The 27,012-nt window shown below is 40.7% G+C and overlaps 1 protein-coding gene across 1 annotated transcript in view; it reads right to left on the bottom strand.

Annotated features, from left to right (window-relative positions):
* FBXL7 (F-box and leucine rich repeat protein 7) overlaps window positions 1-27,012 on the bottom strand; it is a 162,453-nt gene that overhangs the window by 117,103 nt on the left and 18,338 nt on the right. Inside the window, exon 2 of the mRNA XM_088528146.1 lies at window positions 8,124-8,213. Coding sequence (XP_088384272.1) covers window positions 8,124-8,213 — 90 coding nt within the window. The remainder of the gene's footprint in view (window positions 1-8,123; window positions 8,214-27,012) is intronic.

Here is a 27,012-nt window from a genome sequence, read left to right as displayed (position 1 = left end):
GCCAGGCACATCAGCTCTGCAATGCTGCAAGAACCATCCAAACACGAGTGCAAGGCAGGACATAAAGCACGCAGCACAACTCGATCTAAGTGTATTAAAAACAAACAAAAAACACCTCGTAAAGTTAACGCTGCTGGAATGGCAAAGAGATTCTGCTTCAGAATGAAATCAGATTGGACTGCAATTTTGCCTCATCTTACAAACAATGACTAAAACGGTGTCGTGCCAAAAGCAAAAGGGTCCGCAGCAAAGAGTACAGTGATTTCAGAGTGCAGAGTCCAAGCTAATGGTCTCTCTCAGCCCACAGTAAAAAAGTGCCAAGTAAACACCAGCTTGCCAAGCTGGAGCCCACTGAAGACAGCCCACTTACACTTTTGTCATTTAGGTCACATTCGGTTTTGATCTTGGAGACTATTATAACAGCTCATTTTTGTGCCAAGTACACAACTGTTTTCTTCTATCAGAAGAAAAAAAAAACATTAAAATGGCAATTACATTTTGAGGTTCAAGGGACAAACTCTCCATCCATCACTACGGCTCAAGGCAGAAGTAAGACGTAAGTATGAGAGCGGGAATGAGGCTGGATAGCTGCTGAACACGCAGCAGGCACGACGCCACCACCTCTGGCCAATTACAGCCCCAGCAAACGTGTAAACTGTTAAGCACCAGATTATACCCATGTTCATAACTTCTGCTTCTATTTCTAGCCCAGTCAACCTCAATTGTCCAAACCTATGATGATCCAGCAGTCAAAACTAACAGCACCATAAGAATTACCATTAGCCATTCTGCAATAGCCATTTTTAGCTGCCAGGTTCAGTACATACTTTAAGCGAAATTTGAGAAATGTTGGCAGAAACAAGGGAATTCACAGCTTTGGTGACTGAAAAACCCTCCAGGACCAGGAATAATGGCAACACAAGAGCCAGAAGAACAGAGTGACCCAGCACTCAGAAAATCTGTTTCTCAAGTTTTTTGATGATTTGGGACAGTTGGTAATATCCTTCTTAAAAATTATACAGTTGTTTGACAAGTCAACCTAAAGAGATAGTAAGATACAAGAAAATGGAGATGGGAAATTGTGAGCAATAAGTTTAACTACAGTTCAACATCTTCACTGGAACTATCTAACTAAAGTCGAAAACTTGCTCCAATTTATTTCATTCCTTCAGTCAATAAACAATTGAATTGTGCCAGAGTAACTAGTCTCAGTCTGAAAAACAGGTAACCTGACATAGTTAAGCACTCATTATTGAATTTTATATATATATATTTTCTTCAAATTACCTTCAAGAGACTTAGTCTAGCATTCAAGAAAGGTGGTTTGCAGTCTAGAAGGCACTGGGGAATAAGATTCTTCTAGATGACTCTTCCTTATTCAGAGAAGAAAACAGTTACAGTGGCTAGCACACGGCGCCTGTGATAAGACCATACAAAGTACTTCTGAAGAGTATTTTATGGAAAAAAAAAATACATTTGGATGCTTAGATTTGTTAAAATCAGGTTTACGAGTAATCGAGTAAAATATAATCACTCCTAGCACTCCTATCATACCTTACCTTGGAAAAGGTAACACCAGATTTTTAAATTGGGGTCATTTCTCTCTAACTACACTGCTGGTGCATTTGCTCTGGTAGGTCTCACATTTCAGGCAGCAGATCAAATAAGACTGCAGTTTTATGTGCCTTTCCAATTTGTTCCTAGTATTGTTTGGGCAAGTTTTAAACATTTGGCTATAGCATTTCAGTACAAATTAGCCAGAATAACGTAAGGTTTCAATTTGCAGCTCTACCCCTGCCAGCGTCCCCACCGCTTTTGCCTTGCATTTGAACTGCGATTTAAATGCCGATTGCGGTGGTATTGTTATAATTAGCTGAACAGCTTTGCAGGAACATTGCCTATTAGATAGCAAAAGCATAACAAGATGTGGTTAGACACAAAAATAGTAAGTACCTAAGAACAAGCCTCCATGCTACTTTATACCTCCACAAACTGCCTGAGGTGATTATATCTGCATATGCCTTCAGATATGTTGGTTAGAGGAATTTAAATAGTGAGTTCTGTTTATTCTGCCAAAGTGTTTATAGTTTTGGATTTATAAACTGTCACGCCTCCCAACCCTCTTATTCCTTCCCTGGCTTTTTGGCTTCAATGATTGCATTTTGGCACATTCAGTAATGCAGCATTTCACTTTTCTAGCAAACTCCACTGTTAGAAAAGCAACACAAAACCCTAGGAACTTACCTGGTCTCCAGTTTCATCACCACCTCAAACCAGCGACAGCGCACTCAAAGCCAACTGACTCGCCGCCCAGCTCAAAGCAAGCAGGGGCAATTTCATGAATTCCCATCAAAGCCAGACAGGGCTCGATGCACAGAGAATCTGCTGAGACAGCACTTGCACTGCCTGAACTCCCACCAAGCGATGCGCGGACAGCCGTGGGGAGACAAGCACCATCAACAGGGTTAGTGATTACACACATGCTCACATATATCCAGAAAAAAATCACGTAGGTTTTCAGTTTTGGCACTCTCTTAATCAATTTCTAATATTTAAAGAAAACGAAAAGATAAATATTAATGAACCAAAGTTGGAAAAGATTCCTTAAAAAGTATCAGACACAGCCAGGAATCAAAGGAGCTCTTTCTGCCCAAAGGACAGCCAGGAAACAACTTGGGTAGAAAACAGTATCTCTTTTCAGCAAATCTTTTTCCCCACAACACTTAATTAGCAAAAGATCCTGAAAAGATCCACAAATAATTCAAAAGCTCCAACTCAACTCCATTGTATCAAGCATATCTCCCTTATTATCTGAGCCATAATGTTGTTGCCTGCTTTGCAAGCTGGTTTTCTGGGATTTTAATCTCCCTCTGAGCTCCCTCAAGTTCAGCTGCCACTCCACCAGGAAGCTCTTTTAAAAATAAGAGGCACTCAGTAGTGCAGGACCTGTTCCTTATTTCCAGCTTTAGCACTCTACCTTTCGGCTCAGTGCAAAGATTCCTTTTCTCAAGCCCAGGGAATAGATTAAGGGTTACTTGGGGTCTACAGGTGCACTGCCTTTTGGAAAAATGCATTTATAGAGGATGCAAGTAGATAATAAAAGCATGGCACGTATCATGCATGGCATCCTACTGGATCATATCTTGTAATGGGTTGCAGCATGGCATTCTACCATAGATAACCCTTTATAGGTACTTTTGTCTTCTTTGTTCCCTCACTTTTAAGGTGATATGAAAAGCAAGCAACCCAAATAAACCTTTCTGCATTCAAGTATTGCCACTTACCCTATTTATTCTGTAAAACCATTATAAAATTTTCTGACATAAATCTCACTTTTGTATAGTAAAATGAACTTCTCAGGGGGTCAAGTTACAGTTTATTTTTTATGCTTCTGAACATGAAAACCAGAGATAAAGATATCTCCTTGTCAGTTCAAGCAAATAAGCAGGATGCAAAACTTCTGCTTTGAGAAATTTCACATATTGATAAAGCTCAGACTGTCTTTCCAAAACCAAACATTGTGGTCCTAGCTTTGCCAGTAAGATATTAGTCATTCTAATACTCTTAAGACCCGTAGAATAAAGAAATGTAGTAGAAGCAGACGAAGTCTCACTTATAAATGTCACTCAAAAATTACTTTTGTAAGCAATGATTATAAGAGTACAGTCAAAGTGCATGTTAAGACTTTATTAGATAAATAGAGGCTAACTCCTCTTACAAAAGCTGAGCCAACTACACTTTTCTTTTTGTTAAGTTTAATATAAAACCAATTTCAGCTCCCTGAGTCGCTGGCATTTCTGTAATTAAAAGACACATCAGTGAACACCTGTACTTCTACATTCATAATAGCAGAAGTCTTACTGATTGCTCAGACTCATGAAACTTGAAACTAGCTTCAACTCCAATAAGCTGGAAGCTTCAGGCAAGCTGGAACTCCAATATTTAATTTTTTTAAAAGCAACTTTGGACAAAGCAGAACGAAAATTAGTACATAGCCAAGGGTAGCTCCTAATTCACAGCCATCCTTCTTCTCTGGAATTGAATGTGTGCAGAGAGGCAAGAGGATGGAGAGCAAAAAAATCTGCAGTATAGTCAAGGAACCATTGCCGCCTCTGTAAGTTTTGGGGCCAAGGACCCATCAGAAAAGGATGCTGAGGAGCACAGCCTGATGTCACCGCACCCAGGCTATGAGGCAACACCCTTATGAGAACAGCTGAAACGTTCTGCATTCACAAACCCCTGCATTTTCATATAATTGACCACAAGGTGCATTATTTAATGGATGGAAGGGTTCCTAACAACAACAAATGTTGTCAGTTCAACCAGCCTACAGGATCTGCTTCTCCCAGAAGTACTAAGAAGCCCAAATATAACAGAGAAGAGTGTAGATTTACAACTATGCCTGGGTACTTTCCTAGCATCTACCAAGACCTAACCTTCAAACGGAAGGTTCTCCTGTCAAAATGTGTATGAAGAGGCACTGCCAAAACATTCAGTCTCCACATTACACATACATGTCAGAGCTGATATGCGAAAAGTTGTGATCTCTTCATTAGCCCGTTTTCCAAACATTATCATTTTAAACCAAATTTAAGGTAGATTGCCATCATATAATGAAAAAAAAACATGCTCAAACATAAGGAGGAAAAAAAAATCAGCTTAATACTTATTTTTCAAGGTCCCTAAGAGTCATCAGCACCACTATAAGCAGACATAATTTTAACCTCTGCAGAATACAGCAGTTCATCTTAGTGGATTTCCACGAAATTAAAAATACAAATACTTTGCAGGATACATTTGAGAGCACTGCGGCAGTTAACCTTTCTGCTATAACTGCATTTCACTTCTGGCCTAGGCCTTCAATGTGATTTTACAGAAACTAGCAAATAAATTAGACCTTATACATGAGCTCTTAATTTAAAGCTGACTCTAGATTACCATTTAACAGCCATATACACGCAAAGCTCAAGCAGCACCGATGCTTTGTTTAAAAAACAGAGTTGAGCTCCCATGCAGCATCCAACTCAGATGTAATACTCCTTGCATCGCAGGTAAGCGCCACAAGAAAGCTCCCTGACCAAGGTGAGCCGTCTCCCCAGGCACGTTCAGAAGCGAAACTTTGGCTCATTGAAACAAAACCTCCTCCCACAGTGCTGCAGATGCAGCTGTGCTGGCCCATGTTGTGTATATGTGGGATGAAACCCCAACCAAGCTCACAGTCCACCGTTGGCAGCGAATACCGGTACTGCTGTACTTTGGCCGTACAACATTCCCATTGGGAGAGGTAGCTGCCCTAGCTTCAACAGCATCATCTACGGAAACTGCATGAGCACGCAGTCAAGGAGTCTTGTAATCCATTTCTGGTATCCGTCCTACACAGAAATAATAAAAAAAACACCCTGAAAACTCACAAATTAAGTGTGTACAGTAGACAGATCACAATAACTCATACAGATACCAAGCTAATACCCACAATGAGATAGTGCCCAAGGCGTCTTGCCCATGAGGTAAGGGTTCTGCTTGACCTCCTTGGCAATCTTTTAGCCTTTCTGCTGTGCAATACCATAAGGCTGCCAGGAATCAGTCCTACAGCTTTCCTTGCTAGTGGTTTCAACACTTACTACTGATGTAAGTTCAACGGTGGTGTGACAATGGCCTTACAGGAAGGGAAGAGAAGACACTGTGCAGACCTCAAAAGAGAGAGATCTGCTTGCAAAGCTGGAAGCCAGTCTGGAAAACAGGATTTGGGGAGGCTGGAGGCTTTCACAGCAAAGTTTTCCTATGCTCTCCACAGAGCTGGGCACTCAGGAATTGAACTGTCACTAGAAATTCAAGAGGTACAAAGGAAGTGCCTTCCACTTGCTCTATTAAGATCATCCCACATGAAAAGGCAGGTCAAGGAAAGCATACATATATATATAAGGATTGGCTTGTAGAGCAGGCAGGTACTACTATATTGTGGCAAGCAAATAGTGGAGCATGGAGTGTTTTAAAGGTGAATTAACTAACAGCTGTAAAATGTTATGTAAACACGCCAATAAAAAGACATAATAGCAGCTACTGTTTGTACAGCATCTAACACAACCAGACTCTTGTTCTTAGACAGCCCTCGGATGCTACTCGACAAGTGAGCAGTCTGAAAGTGCTCAGTCCTGCGAGCACATCACCTTACTTGTCTTGCAGCAGGGTGATTAACCAGCCTCTTCAGTGAGGTCAGGTTAAGAAGTTTGTCATATTACACAGCAATTCCTCTTATGGCAATTACAATAAACTGATCTGCATTAATACATACTTCTCAGCAGGAAAACTTGGTAGCAAAGCAGCAATAGCATCAACTGAGGAAGAGACTGCTGCTGCTGCTGCCAAAGGATGTTTTTGTCTAAAACAGACCTAGAGCACACACTCACACAAAAATAAGCTCAAACCCAAAACTGCCTCTGAGTATAAAACATACAACTCAATTGCTCTGAAGTCTTTCTGAATCCTTATGAGAGCTCAGGAAACGTATCTTCATGTTCAGCATCTGCTGGTCTGCATTTAGGCTTCCCTTATTAATGAGTTAGTCAGCTGCACACCAGTGCTGAAGATGTCAAGGTCAACACTGGTATTCACTGGCTCTGCAATGGACTAGATTAAGAACACAAATCCAAGAGACTAATAAAACAATTATTTTGCATTATCTGATTTGAAAATAAAAAAAACTGTGCTCTACAGATTGAGGAAAAACAGAAACTTCAAGCTATTGTCAAATACTGACTTCAGAGTTTCCACTGCTCCTCTGCTTTACTCCTGGCTGTCACACAAAGGAATTAAGATTCTTTTATACATTTCCTAAATTTACTTCTTCTCTTGGCAATTCATCCCCTTCAGGTACCTTAAAATGTTTTCATCTACGACTTAAAGAAAAATGAAGTCTACTATTCATCTTAACTTGGTTAACCACTTATTCATCTACCGTTAAATTTGTTGTTCAGACTAAAAAGCAGAGATTCTAATCCAGAACTTCTCTTGATTCACTGGTGCCAGTTCTTCCTTTATGATATGGAATTATGTATAACAATAAACTCTCGTGATTTATGATGTCATTTATTAGATATATAAGCTGTTTTTACTGCACAGATTCCATGGTCATAACCAGACTTGCCAAACTATAACAATTCAAACCCTATGGTTTCTTCAATCTATAAGAAATAAAGCCTGATCAAGAACAACGAGAGCTTGTAATTTTATTTGTCATGACTAAAGTCTAAGAAATCAGAATCATTATTTGCTAATGACCAAGTACAAATGATGTCTTATGACTGAGTTGTGCAGAAATGCACCATTAAGGCATAAATGCACCATTAAGAAAAAATAAAAATATTTCAGCTTACATCATTAAATTACCCACTACTAAATTTAATCATTTCCTCTCAGCCTTCGAAGACACTGTGGTAAAAACCAAGGCCAATATATTTTCATTTAACAGAACACACCTACTCACATATAATCAGGCAGCAGGGAAGGGGCAGCACTTCTCTGTTCATTGGCCAGTGAATACAACAGTATATTAATACTGACACACAAAACTTCTTTCCCTAAGACATTAAACATCTAGTCTCAGATGATCACATAGTCTAGTAACTGCAGGTGAGATCCATCAATCTAATTAAATCCTTGTCAGCTCTTCACATCCATAGCTGCACTTCTGGAAACTTGGCACAAGTTTCCATACAAACAACTCACATTTTCATAGTGTTCATAGTATGAAGACATGAGGTCGAGGTTTACATACAACTGATGCCAAAAAGTGTCCATTTAATATACCCTTCATGAATAAGTTTAAAATCAGATTACATTCAATCTTAAGAATCAAAACCTCTGATGAAAAAAGTCGCATGCAAATGATTCAGGACCCTACTTTGTATTTTGCAGAATTGCCTTAAACACTTTGACTCTTGGTCACAAGCTGAGAAGAAATAGTGCACAGGTAAAAGTGAAAAATCCACAGAGAAAAAAATTATTTCTCTATTTCTAGTATGCCAATGATGCTGTACACAGAAGAAACAAGGAGGAGGGGTTCCTTTTCTGGAAAGAGCTAGCATTATGCTGGGAGGCCTTCGTAATGAATACCATATGCCTACCTTCGCTGGTAGCTGCATTCTTCTGCGCTTTGGTGGGTGTGTGATCTGTACTTGAACTCACGTCGGATGAGATGCTTGAGCTGCCTTTGCCTGCAAAAAGAGAAAGAAGTGGAGAGGGAGGGAGAACAAACATGAGTATTAACAGCAAAGGAGAAAGACCTTCCATATCAGAACCTGGAACACTGCCAGGAAGCTTTAAACTAAGTTTAAAGCAGCTGATGTTCATTTTCTACACACTGGGGGTATGAGCTAACTGTATTATAACTTACAGCACACACATCTTTTTATGTATTAAAGTTGCAAACAACCTCTTGTGTCACAGGGGCTCTCATAAGTACTTGCTAGGCGCCACCAAAAAAGGAAAACTTATCATTAACAGCATAAGAACTTCCATAATCAGATTTTTCCTTTAAATACCCCACTCGCAGATCAGGAGAAAGAAACACCGACCATTATCAATACGAAGGGTTAATTCAAGACAAATGCTTTAAAGAAGCAGGCATTTCTATCTCTCGATATATGCTCAAGTGAGCTCAAGTCATATGCAAGGTAAATGCTGTTTCCTCCTCCACCACAGCACTGCTTGTAACAATATACCATTCCGAATTTAACATGCTTTGTTAGCCTTTACTTGTCATTTTTTTAATTGGAAATCAGAACAATAGGCTTTTTATTTGCCTTCTTTGCACATAGAATGCCCCACACCTACCTCCTGTGAGTCAGACCCCTATGACAGGCATGAGAGGAAATACAACTACAAAGACAGACCAACTCCAGTAGGTGCCTCGGAAGAGCTGCGGGAGAAAACAAAAGCTGTCTGCTTGTTTGCAGCAGAGGAGCTATGAACAACTCCCTTCCCTTCACTCACGCTACTCTATACCACGAGGGATAGACTCTATTCCACAGGACTAACCCCATCAACCAGCAATACATGCGATAATTCGGGAGGGAGGAAAGGCAATGAATACCACTACATTTTGAGAAGTTATCCATCCCCACAAACACCACTGTTAACATCTCCAGTGCTGTGTGAAGCCTTTAAAAACTATGTTTCTTCTTAAACCAAAATTAGACGGTATGCAGAAAGCTAGCTGACACCATGTTTCTGTCACTTGAGTAAACCTATAATCATAGGAATGCTAGCAAGAGACTTTTCTGATCTGTTATTTCAATCAGGCATTCCTTGGGGTTCTGGGTTACAGTGTGCCTGGTTTTCATAACATTTACATGTGAGGAGGAGGTCTGCTTTTTAAAGGTGCCACAGCAGAACAAGGATTTAAGTTTTAATGGGAAACGACTGGAGAATGTGCAAACGTAGGTTGCTTCACAACCAAGGTATTGCCACTTAATCCGTCAGCCAACCCTAGAGGATCATTCTCCACAAAAAGTTGCTTAAGTTAATGTGCTCAGGTCTGAGAAATGGGGGTGAAGTGAAAGGATATTAAAGAGGCCATAAGGAAGTACAAAATAAATGGTTAAGGCCAGTAGTTGGGTGGGGTGGAGAGAAAAAAAAGTGCACGTTCTGTGATTCACTAACTGTTTTTTACATTGCTTTACAAAGCTAAACAAACCCAAGGAGTCATGCCTCTAGAATATCACTTCGGCTGCTCTCATGCTGTGATATGAGTTGGAGTAATGGACTGTGGTCTTTACAGAAATGATCGCCCCAAAGCAGCCTTCCAGCTAAGGCAGCCAGGGCTGTGCTAGAAGAAAGGCAGATTAGAAGAGAGCAGGAATAGATGCAAAATGCAAGTGCCCCAGAAGAAGTCAGAAATGGGAACATGTGTGACAGCCAGCAACCGGAACATTACAGTGAGGAAGAGTTTTTCGCAGTACTGAATCTGCCAGCACCTCCCCACACGTGAAGAACTGCAAGGGCAGAGGCAAAAACCAAGCATCCAAGGACTACTGGCACATACCATTGTAACCAAAAAAAAAAAGTGAAAATTAAAGAGGGAGAGGGGAGCAAGAAAGAATAGAAGAGTGATTTCCTCAAAGCAAATAAACAGGATTTCCTGTAAGGCAAGAAAAAAGTTTTTTTGGGGAAAAAGGAAGTCAGCAATGCCAAAAGACAGCACAGTTGCCAGGTGGGCATCTGTGGCCTGTTCTCACATGGTGACTGCCTCCTGCAGCTACACACCTCCCCTGCTAGCATCAGAATATTTACATTTACACTATAGACAGGCAAGTCACCAAGAGCACAACCAAAAATACATTATTCATTGTAAGGTGTTCATACATAGGATGCTTTTAGCATATTTCAGCATGTGCTTTAAATACATTAGCAGATTTTTATTCTTGCAGTGCAAAACAAAGCCTTTCCCTTCCAATGGATGAGGTATAACAGCTCTTGCCACCTCAGGTGCATGGTAGGGGCTAGCAGCTCGGAGCGTGGAGGCATTCTCCTAACTAACTTTGTGAAGGGACGGAGAGCACTTGCAGCCAGTTTGCAGGCAGCACAAAACTCAGAGGAGGGCCTGGTACACCAGAAGGTTGTGCTGATGCTCAGACATCTCAGCGGGCTGCAGAGATGGGTAGAGAGGAACTTCTAAGCACAAGAGAGACATAGACACACTGGGACTAGAGGTCCAAGAAGAGCCACAAAGATGGTTAAGAGACGAGAGCACCTGACACCTGGTGAGAGGCTGGGAGAGCTGAGCCTGTTCAGCCTGGAGAAGAGTAGGCTCAGGAGGGACTTAAAGGGTATAAATACCTGAGCCTGGTTCTTGTCAGTGATATCGAGTGACGAGGCAAGAGGCTAGAAGCACAAATCGTAATGCAAGAAACTGCACTTAAACAAGCAAAACCAAACAACAAAAACTTCCTCCCCCAAAAGCACAAAGCCAAACGGACCCCCACACACCACTCTGAGGGTGGTCAAAGACTGGAACAGACTCCTAGGAGTTAGTCAAAACCATTATCCAAGATCCATAACTAACATCCACTAAATTGAACTCCCCAAAGGCAAAAGGAAATGCAAGAAAGTTCAGAGTTCACTGTCATCTAGAGATCACTTCTCAAATCAACATCAAGAACAGCTTGTAATTAGAGGGACTGTTTCAGAGAAAACATATTCAGCAGGAGTTCAGGGCTAGGTAAGACACTAGTCCCAAATCCAGAACACATTATCCCTTTCAGGAAGCATGCTGCAAGGAGAAGGAAAAAGGCAAATTATGATCCAGCCCAGTACTGCCAAGCATTCAGTTAAGTGGCTTGAATTCCCAGGTGTCACACATTGACCCAAGGTCATATGAAGCAGATCCCTCTGCAGCACTTTGAGCATTTTCTGCCTCCTGGGTCCTGTAAATTCAAAGCTAGCCCATTTCTCCACCACCACAAATATTTGGTGCACCACAAAACACTAATCTTTAGAGGTCAGCTCAACTATTCAACTTAGAAGACATGTGGGGAAAGTCACAGCAAGTAAATATAACGTGGCAGAGGTTTTTTCAGAATGACAACTAGAAGGACTGAACAGAGGGTAGAGCCAGAGATTAAAGTAGTAATGATCATATTTAATCCTCATCTTACTTTATGTGATTCTTCATAATACTAATTAAAGGCCTGCCAAATATTTCCCTAGCATGACTTGAGATGCTCCTAACTTTGCATTCGCAATTTTTGCTTCTGAAACCAGTAGACACCCTCCATACGAAAGCAAACTGCACTGCACAAGCAATAGGTAAATGCAGTGTTCGAAAGCAGTTTAAAAAATACAATATTATTTTTTAACAAGAGCAAGGATAGCAGGGACTTCACCACACCTGCAAAAACAAAACAAACTTTCACGACTGCAATTCAAATTGGGTCTCTGACCTGCTTCTGAAAGAAGAGCAGTATGGATATTTTTTTCCATCCACTAGTGCCAAAGCCCTACCATCGTCACAGGAACAGGATTCCACCCATCCAGTCCAGCATCCTGTTTTCTACATATTTGATTTTGATCTTTGGGGAAAGAAAAAACAGAGATTTTCTGCCACAACACTTGCTCCGACGGTTCTCAGCCTCCATTTTTAGCACAAGAAATTTGTTTGGTCATAAATGAGGCCTGTGTGCTTGATAACTCTAGCTATGTGGTCCCCTCGTAAAACCCAACTAATATCTCCATTTTCTTTTTATTATAGATGGTTATATTGATGAGAACATTAGGAAAACTGACAATGCAAAAAAACTTTTCTAAAAATTATCAAATCAGAATAGCTACAGTTATTTTTATTATACTTATAATAATAAAAAAAAACCTACAGATTGTGCTGTGAAACATTACCAGAAGGTTTGGTTGTTCTCACTCTCTAATCACTGCTGCAAAAAACCAAAAGCTTTTTCCAGTTCCTTGTATAAGCAGTTACAGCTTTTTTTTTTTTCAAGTACATATTAGTAGAGCAACATTTTCCCTCACTCAGTGGATATAGGACTACTAAAAACTTGCTAACTTGCCACTAAGACCGACACACACCAGCCATGTTAGCCAAATTGGAAGGACTTGATTAACACTCAGAAGGAAACAGCTGGAATTAATGAAAAAACAAACTTTGGGTTCAGTCCATCACACACTGTGGCAAAAAGGGCCAAGGACATCAGAAGTCCTTCAAGGTAGAGGTAATGCAGTTTAAATTCACTTAGGAAAATACAACCTATAACTGTCCAAGATTTGGAGAGAAACATCAGTTTTCAAAGAAACACACGTGCAAAATCTGTCTTAATACAGAGGATTATGACAGACTTTGCACCCAAACATAGGATGAGTAACATCACTGCCAATGCATACAAAAGATACTCCAAAGAGACAGACAAATCTGCACTGGAGAGTCACAAAATACAACACAGGGACCCAGCTGGCAAGATAAGAGCCAAATGGTTATGCTCCACACTGCTAACACGGTTGCATGGGAAAAGAGACAGTAATTAAGTTAATTATTACAGTTGCTACACTGTAAGAAAGAATTGGAGAAGTTTGTCAGAGAAATCAATGCAGAAACATCTAATAATCTGCCTGTCTTCAGTGGAGGAGTTCAGGACACGGTGTTTAAGCAAGTCAGCAGATTTCAAATCCTATAAAGTGGTAGGCAACCTTCAGTTTGAAGTTCAGAAATACTTCCACTAAGTCAAATTACTCTACAGTGGCTACAGTGGCTTTAGTTATGCACTAAAGCATCGCTTGAATGGTCTCAGCCACCTTACTCATCCTTAATATCCATTAAAAATTAAAGAACCGTTTCAGGTGAGACATAGTCGACATACCACACACCAAGCCAGATGACCAAGGACAGGGTTTCCACAGCCACACTATTTTTTTGCAAACCAGAATGCATAAGCATACAAAAAGCTGCTTTTCAAATTCACTGTATTCTTGTGGGAGCACAAGCCGAAGCAGCCACGTTCCCTGCTTCCTACTGCCATCCCCATACACTTGGCAAGCTCTCCTTGAGCAAGTTTGCATAGATCTACCATCTGCCCTTGCTGGCAGCACTCTGACCACTTCGTTGAAGTTGCTTTTAGAGATTCCCATCTGAAAGACATCCTGAAATAGGCCACAAGGCAGTGGATATGAAGCATCAATAAAAGGCAAATTGCTCTTGACAGCCAGGCAACCGACTAGGAGTTAGTGATCCCCCAACATGAAACATTTGTAAAGACCATAAAGCAAAAAAAAAAAATACATTAATAAAATAATACTTATCCCCAACACAGACTAGTAAAGCCTTGGAAACTGCCTATTTTTGTCTTTTGTTAATCAATGCTACAAGATTCAACAAATCACTTGCAAGGCTGTAAAACCAAAGACCATGAGGCATGACAGTAAGTGTGACAAATACGACTGAGCAAATTCTGTAACTAGCAAGACACAAAGCTTTATTCACTACAACATGCTTGAAAAATATGCATAGGAATGCACACACATACTTCACAACTGTCTACCAGATAAACGTTTATTGTCACCATGATAACCTGTTCCGCAAGGCTGAGTTAAAAATGTAAAACCTAAGTAAGATTTTTTTATTTTGTATGGAAAGAGTTACCCCTCGCAGACTACTACTCACCATAGCTTGATGGAACTGTTTAACAGAACTAAAATTACTTGCATCATTTTTGAAGATAATAGATCTCTTCTTGCTTATAAAAGCATTTCACAATATAGAGTGACAAACAGCAAAATACCTTTGTTTAATTTATTTCCCCACATACAAACAAAGCAATAATGTGTCATAAACTATTCTGGTACATGGCTTCTCTTTGAAGTCTACCAAGCAGTCTGCTTGCCAGAAGGCAACACAAATTTGCAGCCAAGCTTTGCACCCACCCTGAGAGTTAAGATCTAGTTTTCCGTGGCTGGTAAGCACCCACAAACAATTTAGTCTAGACTAAGCCTATTCTTTCAGTAACGCTGCCTGAGTAGGAAAGAATGCAAATGTGTTTATGAACTTCAAATTGGAAAACAAGATCAGATATCTATAACATCCCCTTTTAATTATCAAAGTGGCCGTGCAAATAGAGGTGACAGGACTAGCGTTAAGTCTTAAAATACAACTCAAAGCTCACCTTCCACTGAGATGGCTTAGCCTATACTCCAAAAGCTGGTCCTACTATGTTGCCTTCAACTGAGTCCCAGAAGCAGTGGAGAAATGAAACTTTGCCCTTTCTCCCAATCACATCATTTGCTTAGAAAAATGTTTCACTTATTAAATTTGGGGTTTTCATTGCAATTTGTCTTCAGGCCACCAATAACTTTTTAAAGGTATTTACTCAGGGTACAGCATTCTGAATTTTGGTTTCCTTAGCACACACTGTTCTAACACTTCCTCCCTAACCCTAACTGGGTCTTTTAATTCAATTAACCAGCCAAATTAACCACTAAACTAATACAAGAAATTAATCTACATGATTGAGCCAAAAGAAAACTCTTTTTTTTTCCCTTTGGCTTCAGGCCATCTCTGAGAATGTTACTTCATTGCCAAGGTCTCCGCTAACAGAGGCTTCAAATTTGTTCCCCCGCCCCAGCTCCACTGGAATTTAAATAACGGGAGAGCTTTTTATACACTGAAAAGGCAAGAGCTCTTCAGCCGAGCGCCAAACCAGCTGGCAGAGCCTTCCTTTGCACAATGCCCAAGCAGCATTCCCATGGGCACAGCGGGGCAGAAGGGATAAATGCCTACAGTGATCCCCAAGTGGTGGCAGAGCCCACTGCTACACTGGAATGCATCAGGCATTTGGCACGGGTTGGGATTTTGCTTGACAGTGACAATCTGTGGCACTCTCTTATGAAAGGAGACAGTAAAATAATCCAGAGGGGCAACCGCCAGTGGGCTTTAGTTGCCTGATTTGATTCACTAGCACAAGATCTTTGTGATAGCAATGTCCACCATTAACTGGCGTGACGGTTATAGGGATCAGCTTATCAATTAACAAATAGCACCTAGCAGGCAGCACAACTAAATGGAGCACACTGCCTGTCCAGTGGAGGACAAGTACTACGGGCATTTGAAGGCACTAAGTAATTTTAATTTTTACCATCTTTACTGCTCAGTTCTCTTAAAACACCAAAGCTACAAATTCTCAGGAATAATTTTTACCTACTTATTGGAATTCTATGCAGTGCATGCACTATGGATCTAGAATCCTGTATGAAAGCAAGCTTTGAAGTGACTCTTCCTTTTAACAGCAGGGAGGCTGGAAGAACCATTACAGCCTAATACTCAGTAAGAAATCATTGCAAAAACCTATATGCACATAGCATTTAGGTTAACCTAAAGGTTAATCGCCCAGTAGGTTCTGTTTCAATTAAATAACACACATGGTCTCTGAAAGCTATATTCAGTATCAAAAACAGAGCTGCCTAAATGTTTCGGGGCTGTGGTCTATTCCAGAAGGCCACCACCACCTTCGCCAGTTGGTGGTCTCAATGATCCAAGCTCCTGCCTTGTCCTCCACAAGGACCCCTTATATATTACCTTAATTCATATGGAAAGGATGTCATTGCTACTTGTTGAACTGGGATCCTTCTGTTTACTGGTAACAGCAAGACAAGGAGAGTATTGAACAAGTGGCAACAGAAGGCAGAAGCAACAGCCTGAGAAGTAGCAGACAGCAGTATTGCTGTTTGTAGCATGGTCTTCTTATTTCCAGAAAAAACTTTCATCCTTACCCACTCTGAGGGCAATTGAAACAGCAATTATGGTTCAATCCCTTTTTAATTGAAAGACAAGGTATAGATCACTGTTGCCTGCATGGGCACACTATACTCAGAAGTGGCTGTGAGCTTTCCGTTTTCAGTGACCAAGATCCTTCTGAAAACAGATTTCTACAGCCTCCTTATCACATAGACCATCTCCAAAGTTCACCCTCACCACCTTAGCTTGGTCTTTCACTTCCTTTTGAGGCCTGAATCATTGGCTTACAGCTTTCATATAAATCACTGCCTGGTTTGTGTCAAGCTTTAACCAGCACTGAAAGATGCAGATATAGGGAATGCAGAGCTTTTCCTTGAATACAGTTTTGCACTGCTAGTCATGCCCAAAAGGAGGTCTAAAAGCAAAGCAACCCAGGCAATCTGGCTGCACAGCTCTGCTCCCTCCTCAGGGCTGGAGCCAAAGCAAGTCAAATACGTGACTTTGCATGTGCTTAGCCAGGTAACAGATCCCTGCACACTTCTGCAGGATGTGAAAACTCCCACCAACTGCTCGTGTTATTGTCACCTGAAACCTAACAGGGTCTGCACACCATGCCAAAAGTTTCATGTAGAAGCTGCCACTTACAGTGTTTTGCTTTTCTGGACTGACACTAAATTGGCATGACTAGATTATAGCACAGATTGCTGACATGATAGAAAGCCATTCCTACTTCCTCTATGTTCATTATAAACAGCATCAGCAAATTTAGCAGATTCTTCCCACAGCTGCACAGCTGCTAAGCCACATACGCCAGGTATCAGGGAAGCAGGAGGAAGCCCTGGCTTGGGATGGCTGCAGCGCTGGTGGTGAGAGAACAGCTCTGCTGGCAGAGTACACAGTAGCACCACACAGTAAGCAAGTATAAAATAACCTCCGTGGATTAAGTTACAGTCAACAGTAAGAGAATGAAAAAGCAAAATATTATTACCAAGACAGCAGAGAAAAAAGTTGAGGTATAAGTGAATGCCATGAAAAGCAACATGAAAGTCTCTCACATCACAGTACAGGCATGACTACCTAAAACTGCTTTGGGGAAAAGGAACCCGGGAGTTTGGCATGGAGGAAGAAGCAGGCACACATCACTTTACTGCATTAGATAAGCAAAATCACTTTCACCTCTTCTTCACTGATGGATACCAGGAAGGGGAAAAGGGGAAAGGGAAGTGGTGACTTGAGGTTGCAAGTAGAAGTAGACCTTGAAAGACTATGAGACTACAAAAAGACAGATTTGCAAAAAATGTATACTCAGGCAGTTAAAAGGAGGCAGGCTGCATGCTTGGGAAATATCTTTACATTTTTCTATTGGCAATCAAGTCTATCAAAGATACAAGCCGCATATCTGTGGATTCAAAAACCATCTCATGAGCATCTATAACTGGAATAAAACCAATCATGAGCCTGAAAGAAGCAGCATTTACAATGGCAATTCAAACATTAAGGCTTCACATCACACTTTTGGGAGTCAACTTTGAATTTGTGCAGACAAGGCAAAGGAAAATGGAGGAAGCTTAAAGCAGCTGGAGCTGCACTAACCACAGAATGTCTAGCCACATTAACAAGCAATAAAAAGACCAGCTCCACCTTATTCCTCTTAAAAAGAAAAAATGCTCAATGATATATCCAGCATCAGTTGCAAAGCTATCAGATATTTTGCAAGTTGCCAGCAACACGAAGCTGTGTCATAAGTGATTATTTGATTACAATGGAAGCAAACGTATTCTTCCCATTGGAAATTCACTTTGTAGTTCCAGTTACAAAGCTTAATTCTCTTCTGGGCTTACTCTGCCCACAGCCTGTGCTCACGAATTGCTGCAGCTGCTGTCACTACTACTAGACGAACACGGGAATAAGTTCCCTTCCAAAGGCTCAACTACCCCCCTCAAAACACAGGCGGGACAGTAATTCTCCATAGATCAAGTCAGGCTGTAAAAGCTGATTCAGCCTTTTCGTTTCTGCTGCTGTATTATCAATGTCCAAGGTATCCTCCACACAAATCTGCCTTTCAGAGGGCACGGTATGGCACTCAACATCTCAGAAAAGCTAAGCATAGACATTATCAACCACAAGCTATTAGAACTTCTTCATCTATATTATACATACTCCAAGGCATCACAGTAGATCAGCAATAAAAACACACACTAGGGTACAGCCGCACCAGAACTTAGGTTCAGCAGAATAAGAGGACAGTAACTAATAGCCAGACCCAAGACAGGCAACTGGCAGCAACTACTTATCCTTAATTTGCTGCAGCTTGCATAGTTCATGCAATTCTTCTCTAACCAGCCTAGACTTCATAAAGTGAAGACAAGCACAGACAAGAGAATGAGAAGCAGATTAAGTCCAAGTAAATGGCAAGAGCCATGGGAGAATGGAAGAACCAACTGGCTCTTCTGGACGAAGAAAAGCCATCAAAACCAAACACACAACACACCCAAGAGAAAGTCATTACTATCAAGTCATGGGGCAGACACCACTGCAGAGGTGCTGGCTCCAGCCACACTATAGACCTGCCTCTGTCCAGCCACGTAACTCGAATATTCATAAAAACATTGGGAATTACCACTAAGTATGAAGATGATGACACCATTCAAACCTAACACAGAAATTACTTGTTATTGTCAGAATACATCCTCCAGATGCAACAGTATGTAATTTCAGTGCCAGATCCTCTGCCAGACATCCTGGTAACTTGCAGCTCATTTATTAATGCAAGTTTCCTCCTCTGATGCAACTCAGCAGAAGGAGGAAAAGGGGAAGACGTAAAGCTTGCATTAATACCCCATCATGGGGCTGCAGATCTTCACCATCCCTACTATAACAGCACCCCAAAATGCTCAGGGGAACCTCAGTAGGCATTTCTGCTTCTTGATCCTACTTTTAACACATACCTTTGAATTAAGTAGCACTATTTAGTGCTGGAATTAAGTAGCACTGGTTGTTAGTTTTCACTAACAAAAGCCACCCTCAAATTAAATGAAAAAGATATTCCCCAAAATGCTCCAGTAAAAAAAAAAAAAAGGTTGCTAAATTATGTAGCAAATATAAAGAATATTGCAGGTTCAGAGTTAGCATATGAAATGCTACTAATATTGATAGTGAGCATATAACAGCAGTGGTAACACAAGAGACAGCCCATTATACCAATGAAGTGCTGTGAAAATGAAGGGGGTTGGTGTCCTGCAAGTGAAACTGGAAATACAAACTCAGCTGTCAAGTATAACTAGCTTTGAGACAGTGGTCTAAGCTTAAGGCAATCACAGGCCAAGCTCTGTGGTCACTAGGCTAATGTCTAGGCACACTCCGGCTGGTGCTTTCCTTGCATGATCTTCCACTTAATCATTTGAATGGTTTTGGCTTCATCCTAACAGCAGCTGTGTTGTGTGGCACACCTGCGAAGGGCAGCTCAATTTTAAGGGAGATGCCCCAGTGGGCTCTGGCAAAAGGTCAGCATCTCGCTCCTAGGGGCTTTGGAGGATGGTGACCTGATGAACCAGATGAAACAAAGCAGGCTCTGGAACAGCAGCTCTGGCTTGTGAAGCTAAAGAATCCGTGTCTGAGTGAACATTTTTGTTACAAGACAAAAATGTACACCCATAGAAGCACTCATTTTCCAGTTCTTTCCAGCTCCCTGGTTATTCTCCTTTTGCTGAAGGAGTTCATCACTGCTAACTCCATCCCACGGAAGGCTGCTCTGTTTCCCGAACAAAAATCGTCCAACAAGACAACATCTCAAAGCAGCTTTCAAGTGCCAATTAAAGATGTCTGACTATTTAGCTATTTGGGGCTTATCCTGCATCTTCTTCTGTTTGTGCCCACTTGTGCACTGATTTCTAGAGACCAAATTTACTACTAAAATCATGAACTTTACAAGTTCTCACTAGAGACCACAGCAAGCCAGGACTTCTGTATGAAGAGCAGATGATGGAGCAGAGTTATGGAGTTATGTCCTGTTACATTCTGGTATTTAACCATAGTTGTGCAATTCCTTTTGCACCCAGCTTTCTGAAAAGTCTTGTCTAGGGACATTTGGCACATGTCACACCTAAGCACTTCCTTCATTAATACTACTCTTGTAGCTGTAGGTAATAGCAACCTACATTTAATTTCCAGGGAAGCGGAGAGTTTACACGAGCCAGAGGGAAACATCTGCATCTCTCTGGTCTTGGCGTGCCCACGACTGCACCTCAGAGCAAAACACAAATGATGTCAAAGAGAGCCAGGTGCAGGAAGCTTGCTCCAGTGTTCACTTCCACATTATCCTTTTAAAAGGACAGCTTATGCTTTGATAGCTACACTTAGGAGTATGCGCTAACGGCACATACGATTATTTTTCTAATGTATGTTTTGACTAAATGCCACTATAAAATTACAATTTGAGAAAGGCTACATGACATGCCAAGAACCTGACATACTCCTCTTAAAATGAAGACTTCAAAAAACCATCTGTTCTGTGACAACAAATAGTTCTGATCCCCACCATCACACTACAACTTCAGAACATTTCAAGATACTCCTCTGCAGCTACACTAGTGCAAAATACAGTTTAAAAAGCATGAAACATTTCATTGATAAGGCAAGAGTTGCTAGTGGGGTATATATGAAAGAAGGTGAAAAGAATGTGAAGGGGTGATTGCAAGAAAAATCTAGCTTTCTAACATAGATGTAAAATAGTTGGTACATATATAAAATAAAGTTGGGGAGAGAGATAACATGATTCAAGTTGTTTTTTTTTTTTCCTAAGATAATAATAATAAAAAAAAACACTATACATGCAACAATGTGGAACAGATGCTCCTACTATTGGAATGGTCATACTAAACCAAGGAAGTGGCTTTGAGGGGCATGGGGGAAGAGCTGGAAAAAAAAATCACTGAGAAGAATTTTAAACAGGCAAAAATACTATTATGGTTTTTAAACAGAAAAAATACTATTGTTTCTTTTCTAGAAAATTTCTTTCTGTGACAGCTCTACTAGATACACAGCCAAAAAGGCAAGAAGTCTTGCAATATAGAGCAAGTAGTATTGCAGAGCTAATGATTCACAGTTAAAACCAAAGAATAAATTCTATTCAAACATCCATGCCCATTTGAAGACTCTGAAGGACTTATTTCTGCACATGTATGTACACACACACACAAACACTTACCAGCAAACATGCATCTAAAATAAGTGAAATAGCATTTCCATTAAGTTTTGCAGGATTACACTTGCACCCGTTTCACTTCATTGAAATTCGTGATTTGTATTTCAGATGTCAGTGCACATTTCACAGCAAGCTTTCTCACATGCTACTTCTATTTACGCTGCAGTGCTCCTTTACTTTTGCCTCCAATACTGCACGCTGCTGAAGTGAAAAACAATTTGATTTTAGCCATAGTAGTTATATTCAGCTTCAGAAAGCATGCCCATAAAAATTAAAAATTGCACAGAAAGACATTAATTAAGCCCCAAAAGATCTTTGGTAAATACGTCCATTCAATAGTGACTGTGAATACAATTAAAGTCTAATATCTGGAATGCTTAAAAACATCCGCAGCTCTCAAAAAGCCTCTGCCAAGGTGCTTTTGGCACAGAGCAGAGCAGACAGACACCGCGCAGCGCCCCGGCCACGCTGGGCAGACAGGTCAATCCCTCCCCGAGCACCGTCTCACAGCAGCAGACGGTGAGGCCCTTCTGGCGCAGTCACCGCGCTCGACCGCGGGGAAGGCCCGGTCACCGCGCCCGACCGCGGGGAAGGCGTACGTCCCGCAGAAAGGGCCGTCGGCACACACGCCTTCCTCCTCTCCGACTCATCCGCGCCATCTGCGCCCGTCCTACCCGCTCTTCCCCCAACAGCGAGCAGCTCCTTCTCCACAGGATTCAGTTCGGTTTGCAGGCCAGTCGTTGCCCCACGATGCTCCTCAAGTTCATGAAATCTCTGCAAAGCTGCCTCCTGCTTCAAGGCCCACCGGATCTTCCCCTTTGCCTAAAGCATCTACCAACAGATAGGCCGGTATCTCTGATGTCAACTAATACTAGATACTCTTTGCCATGGTCTCTATACCCATTTAACTCATTTCACATTTAAGGCAACAAGTTCTGAAGACTAGTCCAACTGCAGTCCAGCTGCAGAAGCAACCACCTCAATCAACATTTCAGTTTTGCAAGAGTTCAATTTCTCCTTTGGCTGATAAGAGCAAGCAGTTAATCTTCTAATTTTTACTGAAGAGAAAATAAAAATCTCTCTTCAGGTTTGTCAAATATCCACTACAGGGTAGAAAACAAACTGCCAAGTGACATATAACAGGTTTCCTGCAAAGGAATGTCGTGATACCACTATCTTGCACAATGATTTATTCCCTTTAAATAAGCTGTAAAAATCAGGGGATAAAGTAGGTGGTCATGCCACTCTTCATCTAACAAGTTTGCACTGATACACCAGTCTGAACTGGACTAACCTTCAGAACAACATTATAAAAGTCATAGAATGATTATGGTTGGAAAATACCTTCAAGATCGAGTCCAACCAAATCAGCAAAGATATTTACATTATATATATTTACATGATTTTTTTGAAGCAAAAACGTCAGTGGGCCAGACCAAGAGATATAGAGGCCTCATTACGTGCCTCACAGCAGCAATTTCCCTGTGGCTCAGTACAGACTTTGTGAGCAACCCTGCTACACCAGGGAAGTAATATTCAGATCACTGGGTACACTGGCTGCAGAGGATAGTCTCTATCCAGACTCCAAGAGCTGCTCTCACCTACAAGACAGTGAAAACTAGTTGAACCCCATTTAGGTAAGCAAGAGTTGTAGGGCCAAGATAGGAAAACACAGTCTGGACCCTTCCTAATGCCTCTTTTTCTCTGAGAAAGGGTCCAAAGTAGCCAAGGCACATTTCCTCACACACTTACAGAGGACACAACAGCAAGCTTGATGGTCATGATTCTCTAGGCACTTTTACCTACAAAGCAACTCTTGCCACAGGTTATATGACCAACACCACTGTAACAACTTAAGAACTCCTGGCTCTAACTTCAAACCTCTGCCCCTCCTCACAGATCTGGAAGATAAACTTCAAGTGTCACAACTTCTGGTTTAAGGTTTTTTTCATGACTGATTTATATCCCCCCACACTTTACTAGAAGAATTAAGGATGACTCCCCAAAGGCATATACTGAACAAGCACATCCGCTCACAGCTTTTGCTCTACCCCTGGGAATCAAGCCACATTCCCGGTTTTATAGTCTTAGGCATGCCACGCTCTTAAAGAAAGCCCCTGTGGAAGGTGGAGGTCCCACATTCTCTCTAGAGAGTCACTCTAAGTGCCCTTTCCCACAGATATTCTGGTTCAGACCGACTCTGGCCCTCTACACAGGCTCTCTTACACAGGTTCTAATACTTCCGCTTTTTGAAAAACACCTTCCTTAATATAAATTCCCCCCATCTCCAGCTATACCACTCTCACAAATACCCACTACAGTTCTTCTCCTTCAAAACTGGTAACGAAAATATTAATCAAGACATATCTCTAAGGGAGCATATTAGCAACATCTTCATTGGGGTAACTCCCTCTTGAAAACAGCTTGTCATACTCTTCACATGAGTCAAGATCTTGTTCACTGGAAGACAAGTCCTGGTTCAATCCCTATTTTTCCCCTGTAGGGAAGCATATCAGAGGACTAGACTATGTCCACATGGACAAACTAATGCAGCAGATGCACTAACACATGCATGCTCAGACTCTAATGCTGCTTGCCAAGAACCAGATTCACAAGGAATACTGGTGATGGTGATTTTACACTTTAAAATTCAACTTACCAAAGAAAATATTGAGAATACAATTCAGCAAAATCATTTTCAATATAAACACATATAGGGTGAAAGGGTGACTTCACAGGTCAGGAACCTCAAAACTTTTGTACTGTCAATTATTAAGAAATCTTTGATGGTATGTAGAGAGAAGAGAAAAAGTAAGACCCTGAATATATGACAGACCCATTCAAAGGATTCTCCTCTCCCTTTACCAAATTATTTTCATAAGAAAAAAGTAATGGTTGCCACAAAAAACAAACAAACAAACAAAAAAAAAACCAATTGAGCATTCACAGGGCTGATTTATGGTCAAGCCCTTTGGAAATGACCTTGAATTTTGAGATTTGAGATTCATACTCACATATCTAAAAAAGAAAAGCTAAGCACACACAAATCAATACAAGTAGTAACTACTGCATCTAAGTTAGAAGAAACACTATGAAAGTCAAATTACTGTCTTTAGGCCACATTCTCAAGAATACCCAATTTTGGGTATATAAACACTGCAGTGTTTCAAATGTTCAAAAAGCTTTATATATTTGGTCACAAGAACCTATTATAGTAGGTAGCTTCCAGATGAAATACCTTATATGGAAGATGCAAGGCTGGACTGTCTTTAAAAGCACTTTTCATGTTCAGTTATTTATGGGAATTAGGCTCCTTTTAGAAATCTCTGCTGTATGCAATAGCCACAGTGCAACATTCTTAAATTCTTCATGTGCAAAGACTAGATTTCGACAGGTCACACAGTAGCAAACACTAAATTTCAAATTTAATCTCATATGACAAATAAGATTTGAAATTCTTATTCGCACAGTTGTTTTACCTCCGAAGAAGTATCCATCTAATAATGGAAGCTAAAATTCTCCATGAAATTCAACTAGCTACAGGCTGTCAAAACTCATAAAATTGCAAGTGATTTCAAAACCTCAGAGAAGCACTGTGAAAGATGGTACACTTCGTGAACACAAAATCTAACGTCAGGATTAATGGCAGAGAATGTTTCTTGCATCTGTTTCAAACCAATACGAACTGTATTTCCACAGTTCCTGTTATAGCTAGGGCAGTAGCTTCCACTCTACCTAAGCAGGAGACAACAGATGATAACCCAGTGCAAATACTTGTGCTTGTATGAGGCCAATGACCATTAATAGCCTGACAGGTCTGTAGCAGAGAGAAGTACTGTGGCAAGTAGGCAAAATAAAGCACAGGGGAAGGAAAACTGAGAAGCCACCTTTGCATCTCCAAAAGCTTATGCCAGTCAGAGGAAACAACGTAGGGACGTCAGATCTTACCTTGGAAATTCCTCTTTTCTCAGTCTGTTTACCTCAAAAGTGGGTAATTACATATATACTTGCAAGTAACACCTACATTCTTTTGATTATTACTTAAACATAAGTCAGAATTGCTTTATAAAAACACACACACACACAAAACATCAGGCATTCCTTATGTAATTTCTAAGATCTCATAGAAGCAATAACAATGGCTATTTGTATTCATTTGGCAAAAAATATACATCTATAATGATTTTTTTTTTAACATAAGGAAACTATAAGCTTATCTTTCTTTCAAGGTTCCAATAATTTCATTAAAGCAGCACAGCAACTTTTAGTCAGGCTTTTATAAATCATAACCGAGTTATTTATATACACCAATTACTGCAAGATGGCCCTTCAGGCAAAATAACGTTTAAAAAAGGGATCATCCATAATAACTGGTCAGGGTTTGACATGTCTGTTAATTATGTAGCAATCAAGCAAATGCCTGGGAATACCAATTTATTACTAGGGACCAATGTAGACTGCTACCAGCTCAACTAGTGGAGTCCACAACAACACTGAGTCTTGAAACTCCTGGGCCTACTACTGGCACATCCTATGATTTAGGCAAGAATTTGAACAGCAAACTCATGGCAATAGCAAGTCTCAACTCACAGGCCCTCTGATGGATAGCACAACTAAGTAAAAAGGAAGAGGTAGAATTTATATTACTTTTAAAAAAAGCAAGGCAAAATATTTACCTTGATTATTTCAAGAAGGCCTAACAAAAGGAGGTCTAGAAACCTGGGTAAAAAAAAAAAAAAAAAGAGAGGACCTAAGCGTTTGGGGCAAATCATTATATCCACTCAGGCTCTCAATTTCCCATGTCATCTTAACCATTTTTGATTTGTGAGGAAAGTGAGGAACAGCTCTTATTGGTCAATTACCTTGACACCTTGACATTTCCAATAGCATTTTTTTGCTACAGAAAATAATAATAATAAAAAAACCTAATAACCCAAATACTAATATCTAACTAATAATAACAGCTTAAAAATAGATGACCTGACATTTAACTAAATTAGCCAGATAGCTTCTCTATTTCTAGAATTACTTGACCAACAATGATCATTTAAATTTCCACAGGCGTAAGTCAAAGGACTTCTCATGCCCGAGTTCCCTGTCCGCCCACACCTCTGCAAAACAAGTTTCCTTAAAGTAGGTCCCCCAGTGTGAAGCACCTACCAGAGCTGTTCGCTAATTTAGTCCAATATTGCAGAAAGCTATAGAGAAACCATTAAACCACTATACAGAAACCAGCACTCAGGGCTAAGGAGGATCAGATGATTACAAACAGATACATGCAAGTTACACAGCTTTGAATCAGAGCTGTTATCAGGCTACAAAATCCACTATTTACAAGATTTAGCCAATAATCACAGATAGTAAAAGTATCCTTTTGCCAGTCTTCTATTCTTACCAAGAATGAAACATAGGCCCAGCAATCCTATTCTTCTTAAACCTCTGGAAGGGGTCCAAGTCCATAAATGAGCTCTACCCACGTTGTTTGAAATCCACAGGCAAGACCATTGTCAAAAACTTGGACTGAAAAAGTAACATCCATTAGTAGCAACCTGTCTTCCCATACAAAGCTTCTACATGG

Source organism: Tinamus guttatus, unplaced genomic scaffold (genome assembly GCF_059628265.1).
Source record: "Tinamus guttatus ecotype Peru unplaced genomic scaffold, ASM5962826v1 Tinamus_guttatus_pri_ptg000302l, whole genome shotgun sequence".
NCBI classification, from domain to species: Eukaryota; Metazoa; Chordata; class Aves; order Tinamiformes; family Tinamidae; genus Tinamus; species Tinamus guttatus.
The sequence above is the reverse complement of the archived record's forward strand: the minus strand, read 5'-3'. Positions and strand labels throughout refer to the sequence as shown.